Source organism: Dama dama, chromosome 27, assembly GCF_033118175.1.
Source record: "Dama dama isolate Ldn47 chromosome 27, ASM3311817v1, whole genome shotgun sequence".
NCBI lineage: Eukaryota > Metazoa > Chordata > Mammalia > Artiodactyla > Cervidae > Dama > Dama dama.
The window spans coordinates 56,696,355-56,722,830 of record NC_083707.1 but is presented as its reverse complement, the minus strand read 5'-3'; the positions used below and the strand labels follow the sequence as shown (position 1 = coordinate 56,722,830).

The window sequence follows — 26,476 nt, the reverse complement described above, 5'->3', positions numbered from 1 at the left end:
GATCTCTGAAGTTCCTCCCATCTCTGTCAGTCAGCAATTCTGTGAGTCCATTACTAGAGCAAAAATGGAAGGGTTTTCTTTTCATGATAAAAATATCAGTGTTTGCTCCAGATAGGATTGTCTTTACTCATGGGAACTTTACCACCTTTTATCATTTTGTTCCTTTTTTTCTGTTGGCGTAAGTTTGCCTTCAGTATGATGTAATATATCCCCACCAGTGAAACCTGCCGAAGGTAGGGGACTGTGTTCTCACTGCTGCTTGTTCAGCTCTGGTTAAATATTTTACCCTCTGGCATGTATGTGTGTTTGTAGAACGACTGGATTTAGCAAGTACATTTGTAACTTCTGGTGTGTGTCTTTCTGGGTGAACAAGCAGATACCAGCCTCATCTTTAATTAGTATTTGGGAGTGATGAATATTGGCTTAGAGCGAACCATCTGAGTATGTCTGTCCAGGGAGGAGAGTGTAGGGATGGGGCATTTAGCCAGCTTCCTTGGTGGCTCAGATGGTAAAGAATCCGCCTGCAATGAAGAAGACCTGGGTTCGATCCCTGGGCTGGGAAGAGCCTCTGGAGAAGGGAATGGCAGCCCACTCCAGTGGAGAATGCCTGGAGAATCCCCATGGGGATCCCAGGGCAGAGGAGCCTGGAGGGCTACAGTCCACGGGGTCGCCAAGAGTCAGACATGACTGAGTGATTAAGCACACAGCCCTTCACCCTGGAGCATCTGCCCTCCCCTGTGGACAGATGGTGTAAAGATCTGCCGGTCTGTGGGCTGCAGCCTGGACAAACCGTGGTGGAAAATGAAATGCCTTTTCCTGTGAAAATTCGTCTGACCATAGACATATTTTTCATTCTACTTGGAGGTGGAAGAATGAAGAGTCAAAAAACACAAATTCTTGGATAGGCAGAGCTTTTTTAAAAAAATGTGTGTGTGTTTGTTTTTTTTTTAACTGACGTACAAAGATAAGCATATAGCTCAGTAGATTTTCACCAGCTGAATACTCCCTTATCATGAACGCCTGGATTTTTACAAATGCAACATCATACATCCCCTAGACGCCCTTTCCTGTTCCCTCTCTGTCATTGCCCCTCCAGAAGTGACTGCTGTCCTGACTTGGAATAGTGTGGGTTAGCTTTGTCTGCTCGGTGTTCGTGTAAATGGAATTACGTGGCTATGTACTTGTCGTGTCTGGCTTCTTCCCTCAGCATTGAGAGGTTTGCTTCTGTTGTGAAGCAAGTTGTGACATCAATGTGGTCTCCCATTATTTAACTTTCAAAATCAAGATACTGAACAGATTGATACATTTTGAGATTTTTTTTTTAAATTAGGAGAATATAACTACAGTGAAGAAGGTTCTAGAGGAAAGATAACCTGATATAACCCTTGTAGAAAACAAGTGTGTAATACATGTGACAGCGGGCTTAAAAATTATCAGTGTTGTTAACCTCAGTGCTTTCATTACTAGGAAGCTATCCTTAGAAAATAGGAAAACCTTTATACACGTATAGAATACTTATTACAGTGTTATTTTGGGGAGTAAAAATATTATGGAAAGGCACCTGGGGCCTGTAATAGGAAAGCAGTCACACATTACATTCACAGATTACATTTCTTTAAAATAATGCATAGAAAGAATTTTTAAAGCTGTGATAACATGCTCAAAATACATTGTTAAAATAATCAGGATATAAATGTATATTTAGCATGCTAGAAACTATTAGAGAAACAGGCATTTCCAAAGGACAGAAGGAAATTATAAAAAGCTATGAATAGTGTTGTTCTTCCTCTGGATGGTGGGGTTATGAGGTTTTTTTTTGTTTTTTCCCTATTCTTGGCCAGTTTTTTTTTTCCACTTCTAGTTTATATTGTTTATAATTAGAAATCAAAGTTTAAAAACTCTGAACGCTGGCACACTCCTTAAGAATCAGTGATGTGTTTTCTTGGGGATGTTTTGGGCTTTGCAACAGAGTTCGCCCTCTGTGTCCATGATACAGGGTGCCAACTGTATCTACTATAGTCTGCCACATCCTAGAAGGGACCAGAGCATCCATGGCATTTGTTATCTGCGGACAGTCCTGGAACCAATCCCCCATTGGTCTCAAGGGATAACTGGACATCCTCACCCCCCATGTGAACCACCCTGATGAACACTTGCTGGCCAGCTCAGCTCTGGTTTTCTCTTTTGCCTCTTCTTTTAGGTCAACTCAACTACCAGGCGGCCTCTCCTGACGAGGGTGCTCTTGTAAGCGCCGCCAGGAACTTCGGCTTTGTCTTTCTCGCCAGGACCCAGAACACGATCACCATCAGTGAGCTGGGCACAGAGAGGACCTACCATGTTCTCGCCCTTTTAGACTTCAACAGTGACCGGAAGCGGATGTCTATAATTGGTAGGTCTCCCTCAGAGTATGTCTGGCAATCTTTCACTGAGATGCTGCCTCTTGCACATTTTATTTAGCAACACCAGGATAAAACAGGCAATGAATGAGCCCCTTGGCTCGTGGAGGACTTCCGCAGACTTGTTGAAACTAGTATTTCCTTGCTTCATTCTACACAATGTCCATCACTCAAAGGGACAAACCGCAGTAGATCTGAACCTTGCATCACGTCTTGAACGATGTGGGCTGTCAGCTGTGAAATCTGCGTGGCGGCTCCGTGGCTGGTAGACCCACAGCATGAGCTTTTCTACCATAAGCTGCTCCATGCATTTCTGCTGGGGCCTTGCGGGATGTCAGGGAAGGGAAAAGAGTAGCAGGAGAGGAGCTCTGAGAACAGCCAGGCTGTGCTTATGAATGAAACTCCTCCCTCCAGCTCAGGCACAACGTAACAGGAACCCAAGTAGAAACAATGATCACTTCCTGATATTGAAATGTTTTAAATTCATAGTTTGAAATCATTGCAAACTTACAGAAAACTTGCAAGAACGCTTTAAGGAATCCTGTAGTTTCTTCCATGTCCAGTTGTCAGCACTGGTCACAAGTTCTTTGTCATTGTCATTTATGGGTTCTTGTTTTCTGAATCATTTGAGAGTTGATTAAGGGCATTGAGGTCTAATGTCCCTTTCCCCCAAATCCTTAAGTAGGTATTTCTTAAGATCAAGAAACTTCACTTACTGTTATGTCCAGTATGCTGATCAGAATCAGAAAACTCAGCATTACAGTGTTATTATCTAATCTACAGAGCGCTTTCAAATTTCACCAGGGATTTTCTTTCTGATTCAGGACTCTACCCAAGATGCCACATTGCATTCAGTGATCATTACTCTGGTCTCCTTTTTTCTGTGAGAGTTCCACAACCTGTTTTTGATCTTTTGCACGTTGACATTTTTGAAAAGCATAGGGCTGTTACCTTGCGGAAAGTCCCTCAGTTTGGGCCTGTCTGATGTTCCCTCATGACTAGGTACAGACGGTGCCCTGTCGGCAGAAACGATCCCTAGATTGGTGCCGTGACCTTCCCAGAACAGCATATCAGAAGGGACGTGATTGCAGGTCACATCAGCTTGGATCACTTGGTTAAGTGACATCTGTAAGATTTTCCACCATGAGACTGACTTTTTAAATTTTATTTTTAAATTGGCGTATAAGCGGTTTACAATGTTTCGTTAGCTTCTGCTGTACAACCGTGTGATTCAGCTACATGCATACACACGTCCCCTCCCTCTCGGCCTCCCTCCCACCCTGCCGTCCCCCCGCCGAGGTCAGCGCAGAGCTGAGGCCCCCGTGCCGTGCAGCAGGTTCCCGCGAGCTGTTCATTGTACCCGCGGTAGGGCGTGCGTGTCAGCGCTGCTCCCAGTCCATCCCTCCCTCTCCTCCCCTCCTCCACCACGTCCACAGGCCCGCTCCATCTGCAGGGCAGGAATTGAGATTGACTTTTTAACCAGTGTATAGGTTTAACTGCTTCCTGACTTAGTCATTTTTTTACTGATACTATTACTGAGTTAAATGATTAGTCTCATTTTACTGAGTGCTTCCTGTGGGCCTAACACTGATCTGGGCTGATGATCATGCCTGGCGTCTACCTTAGAGAACTTAAAATCTAGTTAGTGGTGAGACACGTGATGCAATTAAAGTACTTCGGAGATCAAAAAAGCCAAGAAAATGGTCATAAGGAGTCGTGTTAATGACCTGAGAATTAAAGGCAGTGAGTGTTGTGGATTTATAGATAAGAAGGATTTCTGTTGGCTGGCATGGACAAAGTAGTCTATATGGAGAAAACCAACACGCAGTACTGCTGCTAAGTCTCTTCAGTCATGTCCGACTCTGTGCAACCCCATAGACGGCAGCCCATCAGCCTCCCTGGGATTCTCCAGGCAAGAACACTGGAGTGGGTTGCCATTTCCTTCTCTAGTGCATGAAAGTGAAAAGTGAAAGTGAAGTTGCTCAGTCGTGTCCGACTTTCCTCGACCCCATGGACTGCAGCCTACCAGGCTCCTCCGTCCATGGGATTCTCCAGACAAGAGTACTGGAGTGGGGTGCCGTTGCCTTCTCCAACACACAGTAGGGAGCCAACAAATATTTGCTGAAAGAATAAGCAAGCATATGGAAAACTGAGCTGACTAAAGGAATCTTTTCATATTTCACTACTACATTCTATGTAGGCTTACCAGTGTTGAGAGCAACATTTTTCTAGGTCCATTGCTTATTTTAAACTAATTAGGAATGATTAGCACTGTAACCCTTCAGAAGATTAACTGTATAGTTTTAAGAAATCAAACATTAACTTGATTATTGGCTTTTCCTTCTCTTGCTACTAGTAAGAACCCCAGAAGGCAATATCAGGCTTTACTGTAAGGGTGCCGACATTGTGATTTATGAACGGTTACATCGAACGAATCCTACGAGACAAGAAACGCAGGATGCCCTGGATGTAAGTCTCACTTCCACTCTTTTTTATGCCACGGATTCCAAACTTATTTTCTGGTACTATCTCTGAAGCCAGAGTGAAAGCTCTGTGCTACCTGTCGACCCTTCTGTTGTCTAGGTGTGGTTGAGAGGAAAGAGCACCCAAGTAGGAATACGGCAGGCTGGTTCTGATCCTGCCACAGAGGCTGACTTCCTAGGAAGCGAGCTCGGTGCATCTAGGTCGGCAGGACCTGCAGGACTGACCCAGGAGAAAGGCTGGTCTTTCTTCCGGGGACCTTCAGCGAGTTCCATAACCATCCTGTGTTCTAGTCTCAGCATCTGTGTGGCCTCCAAGAATTCCAGTGTCCTACGTACAGTGAAGTCAAGAGAACATTCCTATAGGATGGGGCATGAGAAAGCAGTGCACGGGATAATCGATGTCTTTGTTAGAGAATCAGTTTGGTCTTCGTTACTTCAGACTTGCTATTTTAGGGGATGATGTGGTCGCAAGAGTCAGACAGGGGTGATCAACTAAGCATGCACACATGTGCTCAGTTCAGTAATATTGTGGTTTTTCAGAATGCTTCTGGAAATCTGAGAATTGTATACCCACCCTCATATTGTTTTGTTTTTATATCATGGGGGCAGTGAAGCCTGGAGGATGAATCATTAATTGCCTGCATGAACTATCCCCGCATGGGGATAGTTGCACAGTGCCCAGCACTTAGTTGGCACTCAATAAAGGGGTCTTTTTTCCCTCCACTTGAAGCGTGTGAGTTTGCAGGCCAAAGCTCCTTCAGAAAAAGTCCGATGAATATGTTGTTTACTAAGTGGGGTCACATTTTAAGGTTATATATGTGTTGCTGAAGCAGTTACAGTGGATAATTCCTCATGAGAATTTGAACGAGGGCGGTCTAATCAAATACATGCAGAACTTGCCAAAGAGTCTTTGAAAGCAAACCCTCACTTGGGTGAACCAGTTCTGCTATTTTGACTAGACAAGATGTGATTGTGAAGTAATGAACCATTTTTACTGGCTCACATTTAAGCTATTTAAAATGGCTTTAAATCTATTCACCATGATTAAAATTTACAGACTGTTTTTCATGAAAATGTTTTATCTCAGCTTTAACAGTGGCTCGTGTCTTTCAGAACTGGTTTGAGGGAATAATGCTTGGTTGAGAGTTCATAGTCTTTGAACGTTTATGGGAACAAATTGTAAAGTTGTCAGGTCTGGTTTACAAAACCTTTATACCACAAGGCACCATCCTTGGTCTCTTATTTTCTTAGTTGTTAAGGGTATTTTGTTCATTCTCATGATTTGATTTAGAAGAAAGTTATACTTTTCCCCTTAATTAGGGAACTACAAATAAACAGTCCTAAGATTTTGAGAATACTTAGGAAAACAAAGTATTAATATTTGTTTACTTTCCTCTATGGAATGTATGTGTACAGAATCATTTCACAGTCTCTTTTTAAATTATCTTATTGTATTACTGCAAAATGAGATTTCAAACTTACATAAAAATAACTGTTCTTTGGGTGGTTGGATTGTCTTTTAAATTAATAGATCTTTGCAAGTGAGACGCTTAGAACACTGTGCCTTTGCTATAAGGAAATTGAAGAAAAAGAATTTGAAGAATGGAATAAAAAGTTTATGGCTGCCAGTGTAGCCTCAACCAACCGGGACGAAGCTCTGGATAAAGTATATGAGGAGATTGAAAAAGATTTAATTGTGAGTTTTAACCTTTGTAACTTTTCCCTTGATATTCTGAACAGAATTGGAAATCTTACTAAGTTTTATTACATTTTTGATCTCACTCTTGAAATACAATTCAAACTGTAGTATTTGAAACTAGTACAGTGGAACTCTGTCATTTGAATTTTTTTCAGTAAGCAAAATAGCAGTGGCCATTATGAGAAACCAAAAGACAGAAAACACTGTGAGATTCTGATTCTATTATTTTTATATCACTTATTACAATTCATTTTATACAATAATAAGCCAGCATATACTTATTACACTATGAGAATTACTGAGATGATTTATATTGTGCAAAATCTTGAAATAAGAAAAATACACCACTCATAGAGACTTTCCAAAGTTTAATTCTTATTGTTTGTAGAGTTTTGATGGAAAGGAAATGTTTAACAGATAGTGAGTGTTGACTTTTAGCAAAAGAAACTGGTTTGTATCCATGTAAAGTAGTATACACACAACAAAATTATATATTTTTAATGTCCTTGATTGGTACTTCCATTTTTGTCTTGGTGAATTACTGTAAGGAAAAAGACTTTGGCCGCTTGGTTTTGGTGCATGTGGGACACGGCAGCCTTCCCAGTTAACGGTGGCCGCTGGCCCCTGTGGTGCAGCGGCTGGGGTGTACTTAGCCCGTCTGCTTTTTTACAGCTTGGCAGACTGCAAATACAGAACATTTTTGGCTTGTTTGCTAATTCCTTTCTGTGAATGTACATTCCAGCTATTAGGAGCAACAGCTATTGAAGACAAGCTACAAGATGGAGTCCCAGAAACCATTTCAAAACTTTCAAAAGCTGACATTAAGATCTGGGTGCTCACTGGAGACAAAAAGGGTAAGTCAGTGTGCAGGGAAGCGTTATCTGTTAATTCACAAATATCCACAGCTCCTGTCTCCCCTGCCCAAGGTGACCTTCTCAGACTTCCCATCCTGCACAGGCACTGTCTATTTCTCTAGGGCAGAGATGCTTTCCCTGAGAAATCCTGTGTTACTCCAGCCCACCCTGACTGCCTCCTTCCTGAAACTCCCTTGGTGGCAGAATTTACTCCTTGTAACTGAGCTCCTATTTATGTCCTGCTGGCTGTGTTCAGTCTTATCTCTCTGCCCGACATGGGCTCCTGTCCTAAAGGGCCAGCCCTCTGGTCCCTTCTGTCTTCCCCAGCACTTTACCATCTGTTGGGCAGACAGCAAAAGAGCATAACATGCTGAATAGCAGCTTTGGTTTTCTTACCTCTTTTATTGCTTGAAAATTGTCATTTTATCCCCACGGGAAGATTCTAATGTTTAAATTCAGAGCTCAACAAGGAGTTGAATGTTGTGTTATGTTTCTGTTGCTTTTTTACTCCAGAAGCCTTCCATGGGAAACTAGATCATTTGTTTTACCCTGACATTGTTGATGGATTACACACTCAGATAAGCTAAGGAATTAAGTCTCGACCTCAAACAAATGGTGGGGGTGGTGGAAAAGGGGAGAAAATGTCCAGGAGCCACGTGTGAGGGTTTGTGGAAATGGTTATCCTTCCCACCTTGTGTGTGTATCACTCACTCAGTTATGTTCGACTCTGCGACCCCATGGACTGTAGCCCACCAGACTCCTCTTTCCATGGAATTCTCCAGGCGAGAATACTGGAGTGGGTTGCCATTCCTTTCTCCAGGGGATCTTCCCGACCCAGATTAAACCACATGAACTAGATGTGTTCAGTATTTCAATGAACATTGATTTTATTAAATAACCAGCTTACATATTTGATATTATAGCATATTTCATTATTAAAAACGTTTCGACCAGACTTTGACTTATTAGACCTATTACAGAGAAAAGGATTTTTTTCCTTTAGTGATGTCTAGACATTGCTACCAAAAAAATCAAAAAGTGTATTTGATTGAATCTGGTTGTCCTATTAATTGAGAAAATCGTTACTAGATGAAGGCCGTTATTAAATTCATCAGTAGGAATGACATTTGACTTTTTTTTTTTTCTGTTGTAGAAACTGCTGAAAATATAGGATTTGCCTGTGAACTTCTTACTGAAGATACCACTATCTGCTACGGGGAAGATATCAGGTGAGTAAAGGGCCTGCAGTGTGAGAATATGTAACATCTCATTTTTATAAAAACAAGACTGGACAGTAGACACAGACAGAGAGATGGAGCTAGAACGTGTCACCTGCGACAGTCTCCTCAAGTCTAAGTGAAACAGGAGACAGCAGGCAGCTCCAAGTCACCACACTTCAACCTTCTGTTGTAGAGAAACTTGAGGCCTGCCTTGCCCCTTCAGGGGCTGTTTTTCTGTATCCCTTGGAAGCCCTCAGCGCTTGCCTGCTGAAAAAGGAAGTGGGCTTGAGACATCACTGACTAATTACGAATTAGATTTCATATTTTGTCTCTCCCAGCCTTTAGTGATTTGTCTTGATTACTCCTTATTTTCAACTTGAAAATGAGAAGTTAATGTGGAAAAAGAACAATAACTATCGCATCTCCTCGTGCAGTGGTTCTCAAGCAGGGTGGGGGAGGCGGGGCCTCTGCCTTCTGGGGAACATCTGGCGATGTCTGAAGACGTCTTTGGTTGTCGCAGTGGGGAAGTTGGGGTGCTCCTGGCTTCTAGTGGGGTAGTGGCCAGGGGTGCTGCGAAACAGCCTACAGTACCTATAACTGCCACATATAACAAAGAATCAGTACCGCCAAGGTTGAGAAACCCATCCTTGAAGGTGAAGACTAAAGGCTCTATGTGTGTAAGATGGAAAATCCTGGCTGAGAGTTAGGAGACCTGAGTCCTCATTGCATTTTCCCCATCAGCTTGTTGCAGGCAAATCACATTATCTGTCTCGGACTTAATTTCCTTGTTTGTTAACATGAAGAGATTGGGTATTTATGGTCCTTTTTACTCCAGAATTCCATGACTCATTTTTATATCACATGAGTGAGCTGTACGTGGTCTTCTCAATAATTTGTTAATATAAAGCATGCAGAATAACTCAAAGGCAGACATAACTTTATGTGGAAATAAGTTGGTTTTTTTTTCTGCCCAACAGTGGTCACTAATGTTTATAGCACACTAGGGTTCACCCCAATATACTATAATTCTGATTAAGGTTGCCTTCCTTCTGTTGCTTGTGAACACATTTTCAACTGTATCTTCTTTTAGCCACCTTTGGCAAATAATAAAGTACCCAGAACATGGTGCCTCCATGGTAGAGGAATCAAGACTTAGTAACATGTCACTTGATTTAAAAAATGGGCAAAAGACTTGAATAGATATTTCTCCAAAGAGACATATAAATGGCCAATAAGCATATGAAATAATGCTCAACATCACTAATCACTAAAGAAATGCAAATTAAAACCACAGTTTCACCTAATATTGATTTAGGATGACTACTATTTTAAAAACACAGAAAATAGTGTTTGTACAAGTATATGGAAAATTGGAACCTTTGTGCACTGCTGGTGAATATAAAATGGTGCAGTCACTATGGAAAGCAGTATGATGATTCCTCAAACATTGTAAAATAGAATTATCATGATCCAGCAATCCCACTTCTATATATATACCCCAACGGATGAAAAGCAGGAACTTGAACAGATATCTGCACACCCATGTTCACAGTGGCATTAATCACAATAGCCAAGAGGTGGCAGCAACTCAAGGGTTCACTGACAGATGAATGGACAAACAAATGTGGTATATCCATACAGTGAATATTGGGGATTCCTTCGTGGCTCAGACAATAAAGGATCTGCCTACAATGCAGGATATTATTCAGCTTTAAAAAGGAAGCAAGTTTTGACATATGCTACAACATGAATGAACCTTGAGAACAGTGAAATGAGCCACTATTAAGTGAAATAAGCCAATTACAAAAAGGCATGTACTGTATGATTCCATTATGTGAGTTATCTGGGGCGGTCACATTCATAGAAAGTGAAGTGGTTACCAGGAGCTGGGGGAAGGGGAAATGGGGAGTTGTTATTTAATGAGTATGGAGTTTCATTTTGAAAAATGAAAAAGTTCTGGAGATTAGCAATGTGAATATACATAATACTATTGAACTGTATACTCATATAGTTAAAGGTGATAACTTTTATGCTACTGTGTTTTTTATTGTTATTTTAAAAAGATTATATGTCAAAATTATCTCCCAGCCAAGGGTGTGTTCATGGTCTTACACACACTTAAATTTTCCCCCAGCGCTCTTCTTCATACAAGGATGGAAAACCAGAGGAATAGAGGAGGAGTCTATGCAAAATTTGTACCCCGAGTGTATGAACCTTTTTTTCCATCTGGTGGAAACCGTGCCTTAATAATCACTGGTTCTTGGTTGGTACGTATCATTAGCTTCTCTCCCTTTGGCTCAAACTAAAGCAGGTCATTCTGAACCAATTTTAGACAGTTTCATATTAATTACCAATGTGAAAATCTGTTAGCCTATAAATGAGAGGACGATTTCCTAAGCCTGAGAGTTAATATTATATGATACATAAAATAAGTGATACATATAATATATGATATATATAATATTGTGATATATATATGCTACATACAATATGATCATATATATGTAATATTATTATTATATGATATAAACTGGTAGCAGTGGTTACTACTAGTTTGTCAACAGAAAATTTTAATTTTCTTCACTGTACATTTAAAAGCTTTCTATAATTTTATAGTAAATATTTTATAATCAGAACAATATCATCAGTGACGCAGCCCCCAAATTATCCCTCAGATGGTTAAAATCTTGGGAATGGCACTCTTGATATGAAACCCCAAACAGACTGTAATCCTTTCCCCTCCTTAATTTCGCAGAATGAAATCCTCCTCGAGAAGAAGTCCAAGAGAAGCAAGATTCTGAAGCTGAAGTTCCCCCGGACGGAGGAGGGGAGGCGCCTGCGGACTCAGAGCATGAGGAAGCTGGAGGTGAAGAAGGAGCAGCAGCAGCAGAACTTCGTGGACCTGGCCTGCGAGTGCAGCGCGGTCATCTGCTGCCGCGTCACCCCCAAGCAGAAGGCCATGGTGGTGGACCTGGTGAAGCGCTACAAGAAGGCCATCACGCTGGCCATCGGGGACGGCGCCAACGACGTCAACATGATCAAAAGTGAGTCTCGCCCACAGGCCAGGGCCGCCAGCTGCCAGAGGGGAAACGGCGGGACCCTTTCGGGGGTAGTCCTTCACTGCTTGGGCTCTCATGAAGCAGACCTTGGGCAAAGGCACTTGCCTGTGATGACGACACCCGTGACCCTGCCCTCAGGAAGCTTCCAGTCCTTCTAGGAGGAGAGTGCAGCAGGCATGACTATGCCACGCACGGTGCCAAGTTTCAGGTTGGCCAAACAGGCCAAAAAGCTTGATCAGACTTTTCCATAATGTCTAATGGAAAAACCCACACAAACTTTTTAGCTGGCTCAGTAGGAGATGAGTTTCATGTGGGTGACCTTATCATTGTTTCCTTCTATTGCATATGTTTGGACTTAGCTTTTTATTTTCTCTTGCTGCTTCTCCTCCTGTATTTCTTTAGGGTTTACTGAAAACCCTACCATATAATAAGTTTTGCAAAAATCTATGCTGAGCTTGGCATAAATTGTTGAATTGTTATTTGTTTGGGGAATATTACTCTCCCACACCTAAGCATTGTTTTCTGGGGCTTTCTTCCTGCTGTTGGTAAATTGTTGAACTTCACCATTGGGTGACCTCGTGTGAGCTCAGAGTAACACTTGGCATTGAAGCAAAGTTCCAATGTGGCCACAACATTTTCCTGACCTCCCAAGGTCTTTTTGCTTGTTGGAGGACCCTAGGTACCCACAAATGAAAGGATTGAGTCCTATCTTGTGGAAATACAGTTTTGCTGGTATTAAAGCATTCGGAACCAAATCTGTATCAGTATGTCTGAATCCTGGTCCTTTTGTTTCCCTGTAGAACTTGTATAGGGTATCTTGTAATGAAAATGCCTGAACTAATGAGATCTGAATACTTGCCTTCATCCTAATACCAACATGCTGTGTCACCCTGGGCTCATGCTCAGGCGTCAGCTTTCTCATTTGAGAACAAGAAAATTGTCTCTGATGTCATCTCTAGCTTTGTGATATTATTCTTAAGATGAACAATCCATGGCACGTATGCACATGTCCTGTAGGTGCTGGGTAGCTTAGAGGGATTATATATATAACTAGACTTTGAATTCAACCTATTTTCTAACTCATGTGTCTCTTTCTTTCCTTAGAGTTTCTTCCTCCTCCTCCTTGATATATACTAAGAATATTCCAACTTTATCTTCCTCAACAGGACTCGGCTCTGTAATGTACGTCTTCTTGCTTCTTTACCCCGTGTATGTCTGTGGCCTCTACCGGTTTAATTTCTCCGCAGTTTTGCACACGCTCATCCTGCCATGCGAATGGCATTTCTTGCTCTGAATCAGATGTTTCTTTCCTCTGCAGCCAGTTCTAGTTTATTTTCCATTACGTACCTTAACATAAATGCCTCTGCCAAAAAAGCAAGTAACTCAAACATGATTTTTCTTCAGTTATAACGAAGACTTCTAGATACTGGAGAAAGGGGGGTTCCTTTACAGACTTACCATCTGACTATGTGAAAGAGACTTGAAGACTCTTGTTGCTCTGGGCTCACTAGTTGATAGCAAAAGGGATCACAGAGTCAGCATACATGAATCTCCTAGAGACTGTTTTTTCTTAAGTGGTTTTAAGCATTTTATTAAGCTGTGTTATATGGTAGATGCTTTTATATATAATGTAGGAGGCATCCTTTTGGGATGAAAATCAGAGAATCTCAGGTCTCCTTGGAAGAACGTAGCTTAATCCAAGTATTGTTAAGCACCTTTTGAACTTTGTGAAAACTGTTGTTTTACCTGCATCAGGAACAATACACAGAAATCGTTGTTTGTGAAGTACAGTGGGATCTGTGTCTAAAAAAATCTGACCATTTCCTAACTTGTTTCATGGTTAGTGGTGTAGCCAGTAGAAGTGGAAGGAACTGCAGTCCACCAGTTTGCCCCTAGTAAGGACCCAGCGACCCTGAGAGGCTGCCCTCGTCCTCCTTTGTGCCTGAAGAGGGCTGGTAGGTGGAGCTTTACTTGGCTGAAACCCTGAGAATAAACAAGAGGCATTAAAGTGGCAGGAAGAAACTATCAGTTTGTTAGGGAATTATGAAGCAATCTACTTGGAAGGCATTTAAAACCACATCTGAAACTTCAGGAAAATCTAGGTGTCTATATTTAGGTTTCAGGAAAACACAAGCAGTGTGGTCTTATAAAGTCCATCTGTTTAGTTGCCTTGAGTCACCCTGTGAACTGGGGCAATGTTCACTTCACATACTGTCCTTGGTCTGCACCGCAGAGGCTGGCCTGGATGTCATGGCCTAGCACAGGGGCTCAGGGACTCCTCGACCTTGGCTCTGAAAGAATCGCAACATTTCCGTTACTTGCTCAGGAAAGAAGGCCACCGTTTGGTAGGAAAGAGCAGTCTGGCAACCATGACTGGTCATTAAGAACTATTTATGTGTTTAGAGAGAGGTCATAAATATTGATCGAGATGCAGTTTATTCTATATTTTTTTTTTAGAGTTGCAGAGTGTTATTTAAAAACAGGTTTCGGACAAGTCACTGTGTTAACGTCTTGAATTTGTCAGACCTTATATTCTGCAACTGGGGCAGGGGTTTTGGAGCTTTTAGTTGGAAACTCTGCTGAACTGGCAGACACTTCTCAGGGTCTGAGCAACCGTAGACTGTGTTCTCCAACACATGTTCTCAAAATGATCTCACTATTGGTCTTCCATGACTTTTAAGACCTAGATCAAACTCATAATTCTCTAAGTGGAACATATAATTTAATGACTATTGGAAAGATGGATAAAATTGGAACTATTATTTTTATCCATTCTGGAAACCTTCCTCCCCTTAAAACAACTGGCCCCCCCTCAGGTCTCAGTGGGCCATGAATAAGCCTTTGAAAGTTTAATCGTATCTAAGTTAAAACACTTTTGATTGCAAGTCTTGGAGAACAATTAAAGTTAGCATACAAGAAAAAGAAACCTAATTTAAAAAGCTACAAATATGTGCTGCTCAAGGAGCCAGGCCTCTGGATAATGCTAGAACCAAGAAGCAGTACCAAGAACCCAGAGTCTGTCTCTCTCATCCTTTCTCTAGATTACTCTATTTCTCAGTGCCTCAGAAAGAAGTACATCCATCCCACAACTCAAGAATTTACATGCCAACATTCCAGACCAACACACCCAAATCCTAATTCCAAAACACCGAGAGAGAGACTGAGGGAAACAAATCCCTACGGATACTCTAAGTGGGAAGTGATTAATACAGGGGGTCAGGTGCTCATAGAAATTCTCGATGGACCGAGGAAGGTTGGTTCTGGGTGGTGTCTCCAAGTCCGGGTCACTTGCCAGAGGAGTTTTTAGAGTTGAGGCTCCTCTGAAGAGCTGTCCAGTCGAGAAGCCCTTGCAGTTGTTTATCAGCATCCAGGCAGCTGGAGAATGGATATACAGAGTCTGCTGCAGGAATGCCAAACAGGAAAGGGATGCTGGGCTCCCATCTACTTCTGCTTCCAAGTCACAAGTGAGTCCAAACAAGTGGAACCTAATTCACGAAGAGGACCTAGCTGCAAGAGAGTCTGAGCAATGTAGGGGGTTTATTTGCTTTCCCACCTCTCTAATTAGAGTAAAATTTTAGAATGAAGGATGAGAGCCAATTCATAGTAACTACCACAGATTACATATCTGCCCATAGCTGACTCAGCTGTGGCCAGGGAGGCAGGGAGATATGGTATATAAATGGGTGCTTAGGGCTTGCCCTGTGGCTGGGAAGGATGGCTTATGAGCTGGGCAGATAATCCAAATGGAGTTCATCACCCATTGAGATCCTTACACAAATATTTATGGAGGCCCAACCATGTGCTCTGTATAGCAACCTGTACCTGTGACTTTGAGTTCAGAAGCTGGGGTAGAGGATTGTGAGCAATAGCTTTCACATTTATTGGTTCATAAATGTCAGGTTTTTTTTTTTTTTTTTTTTTTGTATTGCCATAGAAACATTTTTATCGTCTCAATGTTTTGGTTTAAAATAAGCGTACGATTCACAGTGTCTGCTTCCTCACCCCATAGCTGCCCACATCGGTGTTGGGATAAGTGGACAAGAAGGCATGCAAGCTGTCATGTCCAGTGACTACTCCTTTGCACAGTTCAGATACCTGCAGAGACTGCTGTTGGTGCATGGCCGGTGGTCTTACATAAGGATGTGCAAGTTCCTGCGATACTTCTTTTATAAAAACTTTGCATTTACTTTGGTTCATTTCTGGTACTCCTTCTTCAATGGGTACTCTGCACAGGTAATATACTACCACCATCATTATTATTAAATGAGTAATGCTCTTCTCTTACATGAATAAAACTACTTCTGAAAAAAAAATTTCTATTTTTCCCTTCCGTGTTCACAGTTTTGATGCTGTGTCTCTTAGTAATTGAGACGTAGATCAATTAAGTTTATGAATTTTCTAAAATGTTTCTGGTGCTTTGAACTTACTTTGCCTTTAAAAAAGGCAGGATTTGTTCCTGGCCTGTTGACTTCGTGTGTCTTTGCCTTCACCTTAGATTTTTTTTTCCCAAGTCATCTTACCTTTAAGAAATTGTTCAGCTTTGAACAAACTCTTCAGATTTAAGTATAAAATTATATTGTGACTAAAGGGATTCTATAAATTTCAGGTGATCATAGACCCATTATGTCTCCATTGCTGTTGGGTTTTACATTTTTGTCTTTTGCTGAAATAGGAATAGGAACATATCTAACATGTCAAATTGGTGACATGGCAGAAAAATGCCATTAGTAAAATATGAACCTAAGCCAATGCCCGTGCTTGTCCAAACCTCTTTGATGCTATGCCACAGACAACTGGAACAAGAGGAGGGCCGATGTAGAAACTGGGCCAAGAGGTCTTGAGCAAGACTGGATCCTTCTTCCTGCTTCTGTGCAGGACTGTGCATCAATGCTGGTGCCAAGTCAGCCCGTTTCCTCAACCCATTCTGATCCTCCCCCCGCCCCCTGAGGACTCGTGTGTGCACAGTCTTGCTTATCCCTTTCAGAAGCCTCTTTCTTATGTTCAAAATGTTTTAGATAATGTTTAACTGGAAATGCTGGACCAGCAAGATAAAAGCAAATCTGAATGGTACATATGTACTTTTGAGCCAGCTGGATGTAATCTCATTCATTAATAAAAGAGGATGAACATGGATATGTTTTCCAGCATTTTTCAAATAGACCAGATTCTTTTCCCTGCTTATTTGAGGAGGGAGAGGACTGTGAGAAGCCCTTTGATTCTGCCCACTCTATAAAAACAAACTCATGCCTACTGCGGGCATAGCTGATGGGGGAGGCGGGCGTCCTCTCCCTGGGGATGTCCTTGCTTTGAGAGGGCAGGTGCATGCGTGTTGACTAGCCTGGCAATGTTTCTTGGTTGGTGACACAGACCCTGTCATCTCCTCACAGACCGCGTACGAGGACTGGTTCATCACCCTGTACAACGTGCTCTACTCCAGCCTGCCCGTGCTCCTCATGGGGCTGCTCGACCAGGTAGGACCCCGGTGTGGACAGGGGTGCTCTGCACAGGCTGAGCGCCTGTATCAAAGCACATATTTCAGTGTCTTCTCTTGGTTTTCACTTCTTTCTGAGTGAGCCCTATTATATTTCTGCTGTCAGGCAACAACTGTTGTGCTTCTGGTTTTATAGTAAGAAAAGAAGATTTCTGTGCCTGGGTTGAATCCATCAATAAGAGAGTTTGTTATCCTCATTTTGGATGCTGAGGTTTTCTTGTTAGATACCTAACAATATAGTATGTCTCTATGATAATGACTTAGGCATTTTTAAAGTTACATTACTTGTAACTTTACATGTAATGTAAGTTACATTACATTTTTAGTTACATTAAATTATTTTAATACCTCCCCAAACTTCTTGGTTTAATTAAATCTACATTCTATCTAGTTGCAATTTTTTTTTTATTTCTTTTTTTTGTAGTTGCAATTTTTATAGAAGCTGCTTTAAAGAATAAAAAGAATAATCTGGAATTAGCTCATCATGAATGTGAAAATGCTTTCTCAAAGAATGAGAAACAATAATCTCTCAGGAAGTAAAAATAGGCTTCCTATACTTTTTTTAAACATTACTAATTTGCTTTCTGTAAGTAGAAAATAGTAGTTTACCTAGTCTGTCAAAATTAAATATCAAATAGTGGTGGGGTACTTCCCTAGTGGCTCAGATGGTAAAGAATCTGCCTGCAATGTGGGAGACCTGGAGTCAATTCCTGGGTCGGGAAGATCCCCTGGAGAAGGGAAAGGCTACCCACGCCAGTATTCTTGCCTGGAGAACTCCATGGACAGAGGAGCCCGGCGGGCTACAGTCCATGGGGTCGCAGAGTTGGACACAACTGAATCAACTTAGCACAGTATTGAAGCTGCTGTCTGCACAATGAAATTATTCAGGATTTCTCTTTGGTTTCTGCCTTCCTGAAAACTTAACAAGTCGCAATTCTTTGTGAGATACAAGTTGTAACGAATGTATCCGAGTTCTTGGATCCTGGCGGGCAGTACACTCAACTCCAGTGTTTTCCCCTCAAGGACGTGAGTGACAAGCTGAGCCTCCGCTTCCCCGGCTTATACGTGGTGGGACAGAGAGACCTGCTCTTCAACTACAGGAGATTCTTTGTCAGCTTGCTGCACGGGGCTTTAACGTCACTGGTCCTCTTCTTCATACCTTACGGAGCCTACACGCAGACCATGGGGCAGGACGGAGAGGCGCCCTCGGACTATCAGTCTTTCGCGGTTACGATCGCCTCTGCTCTCATAATAACAGTCAACTTCCAGGTATGTGGCTTTAGCTGACCGTGTCCAGTGCCCGCTGCATCCATTTCTGTGCGCAGACCAGCAGGCACATCTGCCTGGCTCCCAGTCTCCCTCCAGCCGAGCCTCTGCCGCTCTGCAAGTATGAATGGATGCTATTTTCATCTCTTGCAACAAACGTATTTCCCATTTCTTGCCTGAGCCAAGAGCAGCTTCTGATTGTTCAGAAGCCAAATCATGCCTAAATTGCTGAATTCTATTTTCAGAATCCTTAGATCCTTTATTTCTTGCTAACTCCCCAAAATGAATGCTCTGTTTTTCTCTGGTTTCCCAACAGATTGGCTTGGATACTTCTTATTGGACTTTTGTGAATGCTTTTTCAATTTTTGGAAGCATTGCACTTTATTTTGGCATCATGTTTGACTTTCATAGTGCTGGGATACATGTTCTTTTTCCATCTTCATTTCAATTTACAGGTTGGTATTTTCTAAATTCCAAAAATAAATTAATAGAAAAATGTCATTAATTTAGATTCTGACATAACTTCAGGGTAAGTAAAAACACAAAGTGTGAATTACTGTGAGTGAAAATTAATGTCCTGAGTAGAGACTGAATGGTGGTTAGTGGGTTGGAAGCAGGGTAACATGATGGGAGGAAAGCAAATTAAATAACTTTAAGCTATAACTGTGCTTTTTATTTCTTCCATAAAATCTAATATTGGAAGGTTACTGGGAAACTAGGGATACATGTTTCCCAATACAGTACGATAGTTTAATCTTTCTAAAATACTACCTAGAAATACATAATAAAATTTGGGGTACATTTTGATTTAGTTATTTCCACATGAGGAATATACCCTAAGATGAAACACACCAAATTTTGGAAAGGTAATCTGTAAAAAGATTGTATCACTACAATACTTCTGTCTTTTAAAAACTGGAAATAACCCAAAGACATAAGAGTATCAAATTAGCAAAAGAAATTATAATGGAATTCTAGAACTTAAAAGTGGATTGTTAGAGAGGGAGGTGGGAGGGGGGTTCGGGATGGGGAACACATGTAAGTCCATGGCTGATTCATGTCAATGTGTGGCAAAAACCACTACGATATTGTAAAGTAATTAGCCTCCAACTAATAAAAATAAATGGGGGAAAAAAAGTGGATTTGTATCATCAGAAATATGCACACAGAGCAGTAAGTAAACTTATAAAAAACAATAGTTTACAGCTGTATATAATATGACAAATGGACAAATGTTAGAATGAACTAATATCATAAAATTTATAGCATAAATTAGAATTTATGAACTTACTATGGATGTGTAGCTTGGATTCAAAATGGAAAAAAAAAATGCCCCATAAACTTGTTTCCCTGTAAAATAATTTTTTTTTAATGACCAGTTGTTTGGTTATAAAAGGCAGTAGCTGTGGTAAGAATCTACCTGCAATGCAGGAGATGCAGGAAATGTGGGTTCAGTCCTTGGGTCTGCAAGTTCCCCTGGAGGAGGGCATGGCAATTCACTCTAGTATTTTTGCCTGGAATATTCCAGGGACAGAGCAGCCTGGCAGGCTACAGTACATGGGGTCACAAAGAGTTGGACACAACTGAGCACATATGTGGTAATAACCCTTTTCTAATTGGAATTGAGCTCATTTTTTTTTTTTTTTTTTTGTCTGTCTTCTTCCTTACTGTGACTGTGTTTTAAAATTTTAGTACTCAGTTACTTAGGGTATTCCCATAGGGAGTGTTTTTTAAACCCATACACATTTATCAGTGTTAAAACTACATTTAAAAAATAAACACTATTATTTTTATAAACTCACAGTATTAAGTACAGAAAATATTGTAACAAATTTGGCTCAGTTTTAAAATTAAGTAGTATATATGATTACCTGGTTGTATTAAGAGAATTGAATTGTTACTTCCTCTGACATAAAAAACTAGAAGCTGAGTTCAGTAGAAAAAGCCAAGCTCCAGCTGGATGGATATGGATTTTAATTCAGGAGTTGCATAGCTAGTTCTGTTACGTTGGACCAATTTTTTATTAATACTGCTCCACTACTTGGTTTCTTCACGCAGTAAAGACGGCAATACTCACCTCTCAGAACTGAGTAAACTGCATGATTTGTATAAAACACCTAGCATAAGGCTTACCCACAAATAGTACTGCCTGCTGTTAATATGTGGAGTTTCAAACCAAAGGTATAAATTGGAAAGTGCTTTTTTGAAAAATTTATTTTTAAATGAAGGATAATTGCTTTACAGTATTGTGTTGATTTCTGCCATATATCAACATGAATCAGCCATAGGTATATATAGGAAAGTGCTTTTTTAGGTTCCTGAAAAAAAAAATCCAAGTATAAATTGCCTATCTTTGCATTTCTAATTACTTCAGTGCCAACAAATGTACCTTTTTTCCTTATTTAGTCACTTATATACATTTGCCTTGTTCCAAAGAATTTATGTTCCTTATTCTGCTTTGCTTAGTCTGGTTTTAAAATGTTTATTCCTTGAATGGTGATGGGATGTTCTGGGGAGGGCAATCTGGTTGTAAAAGTTTACCGGAGAGAATCCATTTGTGGACTGTGGAATATTAGCCATGCCCTCCCCTCCTTGGGATGAAAGGACCATTGTGAGTCATTCTCTGTGCTTCCTCCAGGCACAGCTTCAAATGCTCTGAGACAGCCGTATATTTGGTTGACCATCATCTTGACCGTTGCTGTGTGCCTGCTGCCCATTATTGCCATTCGCTTCTTGTCAATGACCATCTGGCCATCAGAAAGCGACAAGGTATAGACAAAAACAGACTTCTCCTAACTCTGAGTGCCTCTCACAGAAATCAGAGCCTTTCTCCAAAGCAGCTTTCCTGCAAAATTCTTAGCTCTTAGGAAGTTTGGTCTGTTTTTAGGATTACTCTTTAACTCCACCTTGCAAATAAGTCCCCTGGGATTGGAATTTTTGTTTGCTTGTTTTTTATTATAAAAAAGGAAGAACAGTATATACATCTACCCTCTCAATTTAGCAATTATATATTCAGCAATTATACTATTAGTATTTTGCCCTGCATACAGGTTAGGATTTTGTTTTTTCCATTTAAAGAAAAATGTCACCTCTTATAGCAGGATCCTTTGGCTCAGACGGTAAAGCGTCTGCCAGCAATGTGGGAGACCCCGGTTCGATCCCTGGGTCGGGAAGATCCCCTGGAGAAGGAAATGGCAACCCACTCCAATACTCTTGCCTGGAAAATCCTGTGGATGGAGAAGCCTGGTAGTCTGCACTCCACCGGGTCGCCAAGAGTCGGACACGACTGAGCGACTTCACTTTTTTTTTTTTTTTTTTTGAGCTGCAAGTATCAGGAAGATACGGTTCAAAAGGGCTCAGTGATCACATACCACCTCCACTCACAGAACGGGCTTCAGGCTCAGGTGATGAGCAGTGGCCTGGGTTTCTTTCTCGCTCTCCCCTCTGCTGTCTTTCTGAAAGATGGCTACAGCAGTTCCTGACACTGCACCCTGCCAAGTCTGTATCCAGGGGAAGATTCAAGACTGAGTCTCCTGGAGCTTTCCCTCAGGAGCCTGGGGACTTTGGGGGAGGGCTCAGCACACTTCCTTCGTGTCTCCTGAGCCAGAATTAGGGCACATGCCCATTCCCAGACTAGTCCAGAACAAGGGAAATCAATCGGCCCCACCCTGCGGGTGCAGTCCACATCCCGGGAGGAGTGTAGCTGTGAGCAGGAGGAGGAGGGCACCTGGATAAGCTCCATCTCCATCAGAACAGAGAGAGGCGCTGCCAGGCAGGCAAGGAGCCTTCATGTCCTCTGTATCTCCCCCCACCCCCACTGACCAGTGTGTGCATCACAACACCCAGAGGCACTAAGGGTCTTTGCTACACCTGGGCCAGTCCGCCCTATGGGCTGCAAAGAGCGCCGGTTGAGGAGTGGGAGTCCTGGTGGCCCCGCTCCTAGCTCTGAGACCTTGCAGGCCTGTTTCTAGCTCTGAGAGCTTGCAGGCCTGTTTCTAGCTCTGAGAGCTTGCAGGCCTCTTGGAACCTCTGCCCTTGCTTCCTCCTCTCTAAAGCCAAGATGGAGATGCCAGCCCCTCAGGGAGGCGGGCGTGGGGAAGCCTGGTCCAGGGCCCCGGTCAGTCCGAGGGGCCCCCTCTGCGGGCGCAGACCCGCGTTTCCCTTCGGCCTCCCGGCTGTCCCTCACCTGACCCTGCCTCTCCCGCTGCTGCAGATTCAGAAGCACCGCAAGCAGCTAAAAGCCGAAACGCAGTGGCAGCGGCGCAAGCACGTGTTCCGCCGGGACGTGTCCACGCGGCGCTCGGCCTACGCCTTCTCGCACCAGCGCGGCTACGCCGACCTCATCTCCTCGGGCCGCAGCATCCGCAAGAAGCGCTCGCCCCTGGACGGGGTCATCGCCGACGGCTCGGCGGAGTACCGGCGCACCGCCGAGAGCTGAGGCCTCGGCTCCCGGGGGACCTGCAGAAAAACAGTCACACGGAGGAAACGCCTCTGTCTTTTTTTTTTTTTTTTTTAAATGAGAGACTGGGAACTTTCTGTAGAAAACTGAACCTGTCACGAGGATGCTGAAGACAAGAACCTTTTCAGCAAACGACTTGCTTTTGCTGTGGCAGTCATCCAACCCAAGAAGACCTTTTGAAAAGTCAGATTATTCAGATGCTGATGCTTTGTTATGATTCAAAGTGAACATTTTTAACCCCGTCTCAATCTAGGACAAGAAAATTTGAAAACGTCTTCTATTTCAGTTCAAATGGTATCGTTTTATAAAATTAGGAAGCTCTTCCTGTCTGGGATCTTTGTCAGGAATTTCCCAGAGGCTCTTTTTCTCCCCCTGGAGTCTATCTTACTATAACAAAGACCTTATAATAGTAATGACAGAAGACTCATGAATGTTCATCTCCTAAAAGCTAAGTGGTCTGCCTTTTTCAGAGTTGATAATGGGACCGCATGATTTCATGTTCTCATGTGGATTTAATTCAGCTCAATCAACAAAAGTGACTTCACATTTCATAAACACAAGGTCTGGGTCTGTTTCCGTCTACTACCAGGTGAAAAAAGGACATTACCTACGTTTACTCTTACTATTGTGTATTATTTCAGCCACTTCCTGTAGAACCAAGTGAGCTTATTGTCTGTTGTCTAAAAAACGATGCATTTAAATATTTATGGATTTTTTTTTTAAAGCTTTTAAAAACTGAGGGTATCAGTGATAAATTGCAGAATGTTCTGCAAAGCTTTCTTTTGAAAAGCAAACTTTTGTGCCTGCCTATGTGTTAAGTGTTTTTATAAGGGACATAAAACAGAGACCTCATTCTTTTCTACTTAAGAGATCTTAACGGCTGTTCGTAGCTATATTCCTAAGGCTAATAGTGTATCCTTTTAAAATTGAAGATGACTTTGGCAGTTATGGAAACTGGCCTCAAAGAGATAAGAGTTATTTATCCAGGGGCTTTTCTCATTCTTTGTGTTTCACACTCATTTTCGTATTCCAGTGAAGACACAGAAGTGTCTGCAGTAATTCTGTTCTTTACCATTAGGTTGTGAATGTTCACAATATTCATTCGAGTTCCTTATGAGGAAATCGCAGTGTGTAAATAGTTCATTGTGCAGGTATAAGCAAAGAATGTTTAGCTCTTTATTCTATGGAAGTAAATTTCTGGAAGTTTACAACTTTTATCTTGTAAATAAAAAAAAATTGTAAGGTTTTTTTGTAAAGAAAAGTTAGCTTGTGTAATTCTGTCAGTTTCAGATTTCTCTCCCGTTTTGCGAATTGTGGGAAAGGTCGACAATGTAAATGTGTCAAAGACTTCCATGGTTGGGTGCAATATTAGTTTTAAAATGCAAATTGTTTTGGATAAATTATTTCTATATTCTGTAAATCTGAGATTAATGTATATTTTTGTTTAAAAAATAAACACTTTGGTAAAATTTTGGGGAAGTACAATCTGTTAAAGTATTTTTTAAGTTCTTTATTTTAGAGTGGGGCAGATGATAGGGAATCTAGGCCTGCGTGGTTTCTAAAGGAACACAGGGATCCTTTGTGGTGAGAAGTAAGTTGCAGATGGGGTACTAAGTGTAGGGGCGAAGTGGCTGAGACAAGAGGCTCCGACTACAGAGTCAGAGTATGGATTAACAGTTGGTAAGAACAACTATATCCAGGGAGAGTGCATCTTAGGATATGAGAAGGGGCACAATTCATCCAAGTGACCTCAGCTCTCTGGAGGTGGAATAAAAGCAATGGTAACCCCTGACCAAAAAGCAGGGGCTGGGAAGTGGGTAGGCAGTCCAGAAATACAGGGGGAAGGGCTGGCAGAAAAATAAGCAAAGGGAAATTATCAGGGTGTTGAAGGGCAGGAGAGCAGGTAGGGACCAGGAGAGCCAAGTCTGACGCACGGCTGCAGAACAGGTGGTCAGCTCCTGGACAGGAAGGCAGGCTGGGACCCCATTAGGGAAATGACCCCTCTACTTTACAGAGGAGGAGGTTCTTAGAAGGAAGACAGAAGTGGAGGACTTTTGGGGGCGGTATCAGTAGTAGTAGCAGGTGATGAGAGAGTTCTCATTCTAGGGGTGTTTTGTAAGGTAGGAAATTAGGATCCAGCTGTCTGCTATCCTACACCAGATAGCCTGCTTCCGGAGCAGAATTTCATGTCTGCATCAAGGCAACCCACTGGAAGTGGGGCCGGGGGAGGAGATAGGACAGATTATTAGCCTCTGTAATAGAAATGGCATGAGAAAATCTCAGCAGACCTGGGAGATGGTCCCCTTTAAAAAAAAAAAAAAAGGCCACTTTTCCTTAGGATATACTACTGTATTTAAATTGGTGAGGAATAAATGTTTTTAACAAAAGAGCACCACCTAAAGGTTCTTGCTGATGCTCAGGACTGGAAACTGTTGAGTAAAGATAACTGGTGGAGATAAAATGGTTCTTAAGAGACTCCAACGTGATAGCAAAATGTACCCTAATGGAACCTAAATATGTTTTAACAGTTGCTGCCTTCATATGATGTGAACGAAGCTTAGGAAAATTTTAAGACAGCTTCTAAAAGTCTTGTCAGAATCTGCTAGTAAGTTAGAGCTGCAATAAAACTTGTGGTGCATTTATAAATACAGAAAGGCCTGACCAAACACTGAGAGGAAAACAGCACTTCCAGGAAGAAGCAGAGGTTGGACTGGGCCCTTAAACACTGTAAAAATAATTTCCTTGACCTGAATAGTCATTTTTCTAAAGATTATAAATGTCTTACAAGCATATGAAAACATCCTCAACATCATTATTCAATAGGGAAGTACAAATTGAAACCATAATGAGATACCACTTCACACCCACTAGAATGACTATTAAAACAAAATAACATGTGTTGACAAAAATATGGAGAAATTGTAACCCCCATCTATTGCAGATGGGAATGTCAAACACTGAACCCACTATGGAAGACAGTTTGGCAGCGCCTCACAAGTTAAACAGAATTACCACATGCCCCAGCAATTCTCCTAGGTGTGTGTAGTGTGTATATACGTATATCCCAAAACGCTGAAAACAGGTACTCAAATACTTAAACACCTGAATGTCCACAGAAGCACTATTTACAATAGCCAAAAAGGTAGAAACAGGAACTTCTCTGGTGGCCCAGTGGTTAAGCATCTGCCTGCCAACGCAGAGGACACGGGTTCCAACCCTGCTCTGGGATGACTCCACATGCCACGGGGCAGCAAGGCCCGAGTGTGCCACGGCTGGGCCCACATACCCTGGAGTCCATGCTCTGCCACAGCACGAGCCGCCGCAGCGAGAAGCTCCATCACCCCAGCTGGAGAAAGCCAGCACACGGCAGCGAAGACCCAGTGCAACCAAAAATAAAAAAAAAAAGGAAAAAGATATTACTTAAAGATAGAAACAACCTGGGACTTCCCTGATGGCTCAGTGGTAAAGAATCCGCCTGCCAACGCAGGAGGCGCTGGTTCGATCCCTGGGTTGGGAAGATCCCCTGGAAAAGGAAATGGCAACCCACTC

At 42.0% G+C, this 26,476-nt stretch overlaps 1 protein-coding gene across 2 annotated transcripts in view; it reads left to right on the top strand.

Moving 5' to 3' along the window:
* The window catches only part of ATP8B1 (ATPase phospholipid transporting 8B1), a 150,804-nt gene extending 126,392 nt beyond the window's left edge, over positions 1 to 24,412 (top strand). For both annotated transcript variants that reach the window (XM_061130887.1, XM_061130888.1), the window contains exons 16-28: positions 2,201 to 2,389; positions 4,753 to 4,865; positions 6,411 to 6,575; positions 7,321 to 7,432; positions 8,586 to 8,661; positions 10,787 to 10,919; positions 11,408 to 11,696; positions 15,721 to 15,944; positions 17,099 to 17,182; positions 18,226 to 18,471; positions 18,785 to 18,923; positions 21,107 to 21,237; positions 22,682 to 24,412. In XM_061130887.1, coding sequence (XP_060986870.1) covers positions 2,201 to 2,389; positions 4,753 to 4,865; positions 6,411 to 6,575; positions 7,321 to 7,432; positions 8,586 to 8,661; positions 10,787 to 10,919; positions 11,408 to 11,696; positions 15,721 to 15,944; positions 17,099 to 17,182; positions 18,226 to 18,471; positions 18,785 to 18,923; positions 21,107 to 21,237; positions 22,682 to 22,906 — 2,126 coding nt within the window. In that variant the 3' untranslated portion in view covers positions 22,907 to 24,412. The remainder of the gene's footprint in view (positions 1 to 2,200; positions 2,390 to 4,752; positions 4,866 to 6,410; positions 6,576 to 7,320; positions 7,433 to 8,585; positions 8,662 to 10,786; positions 10,920 to 11,407; positions 11,697 to 15,720; positions 15,945 to 17,098; positions 17,183 to 18,225; positions 18,472 to 18,784; positions 18,924 to 21,106; positions 21,238 to 22,681) is intronic.
* Positions 24,413 to 26,476: the final 2,064 nt, after the last annotated feature.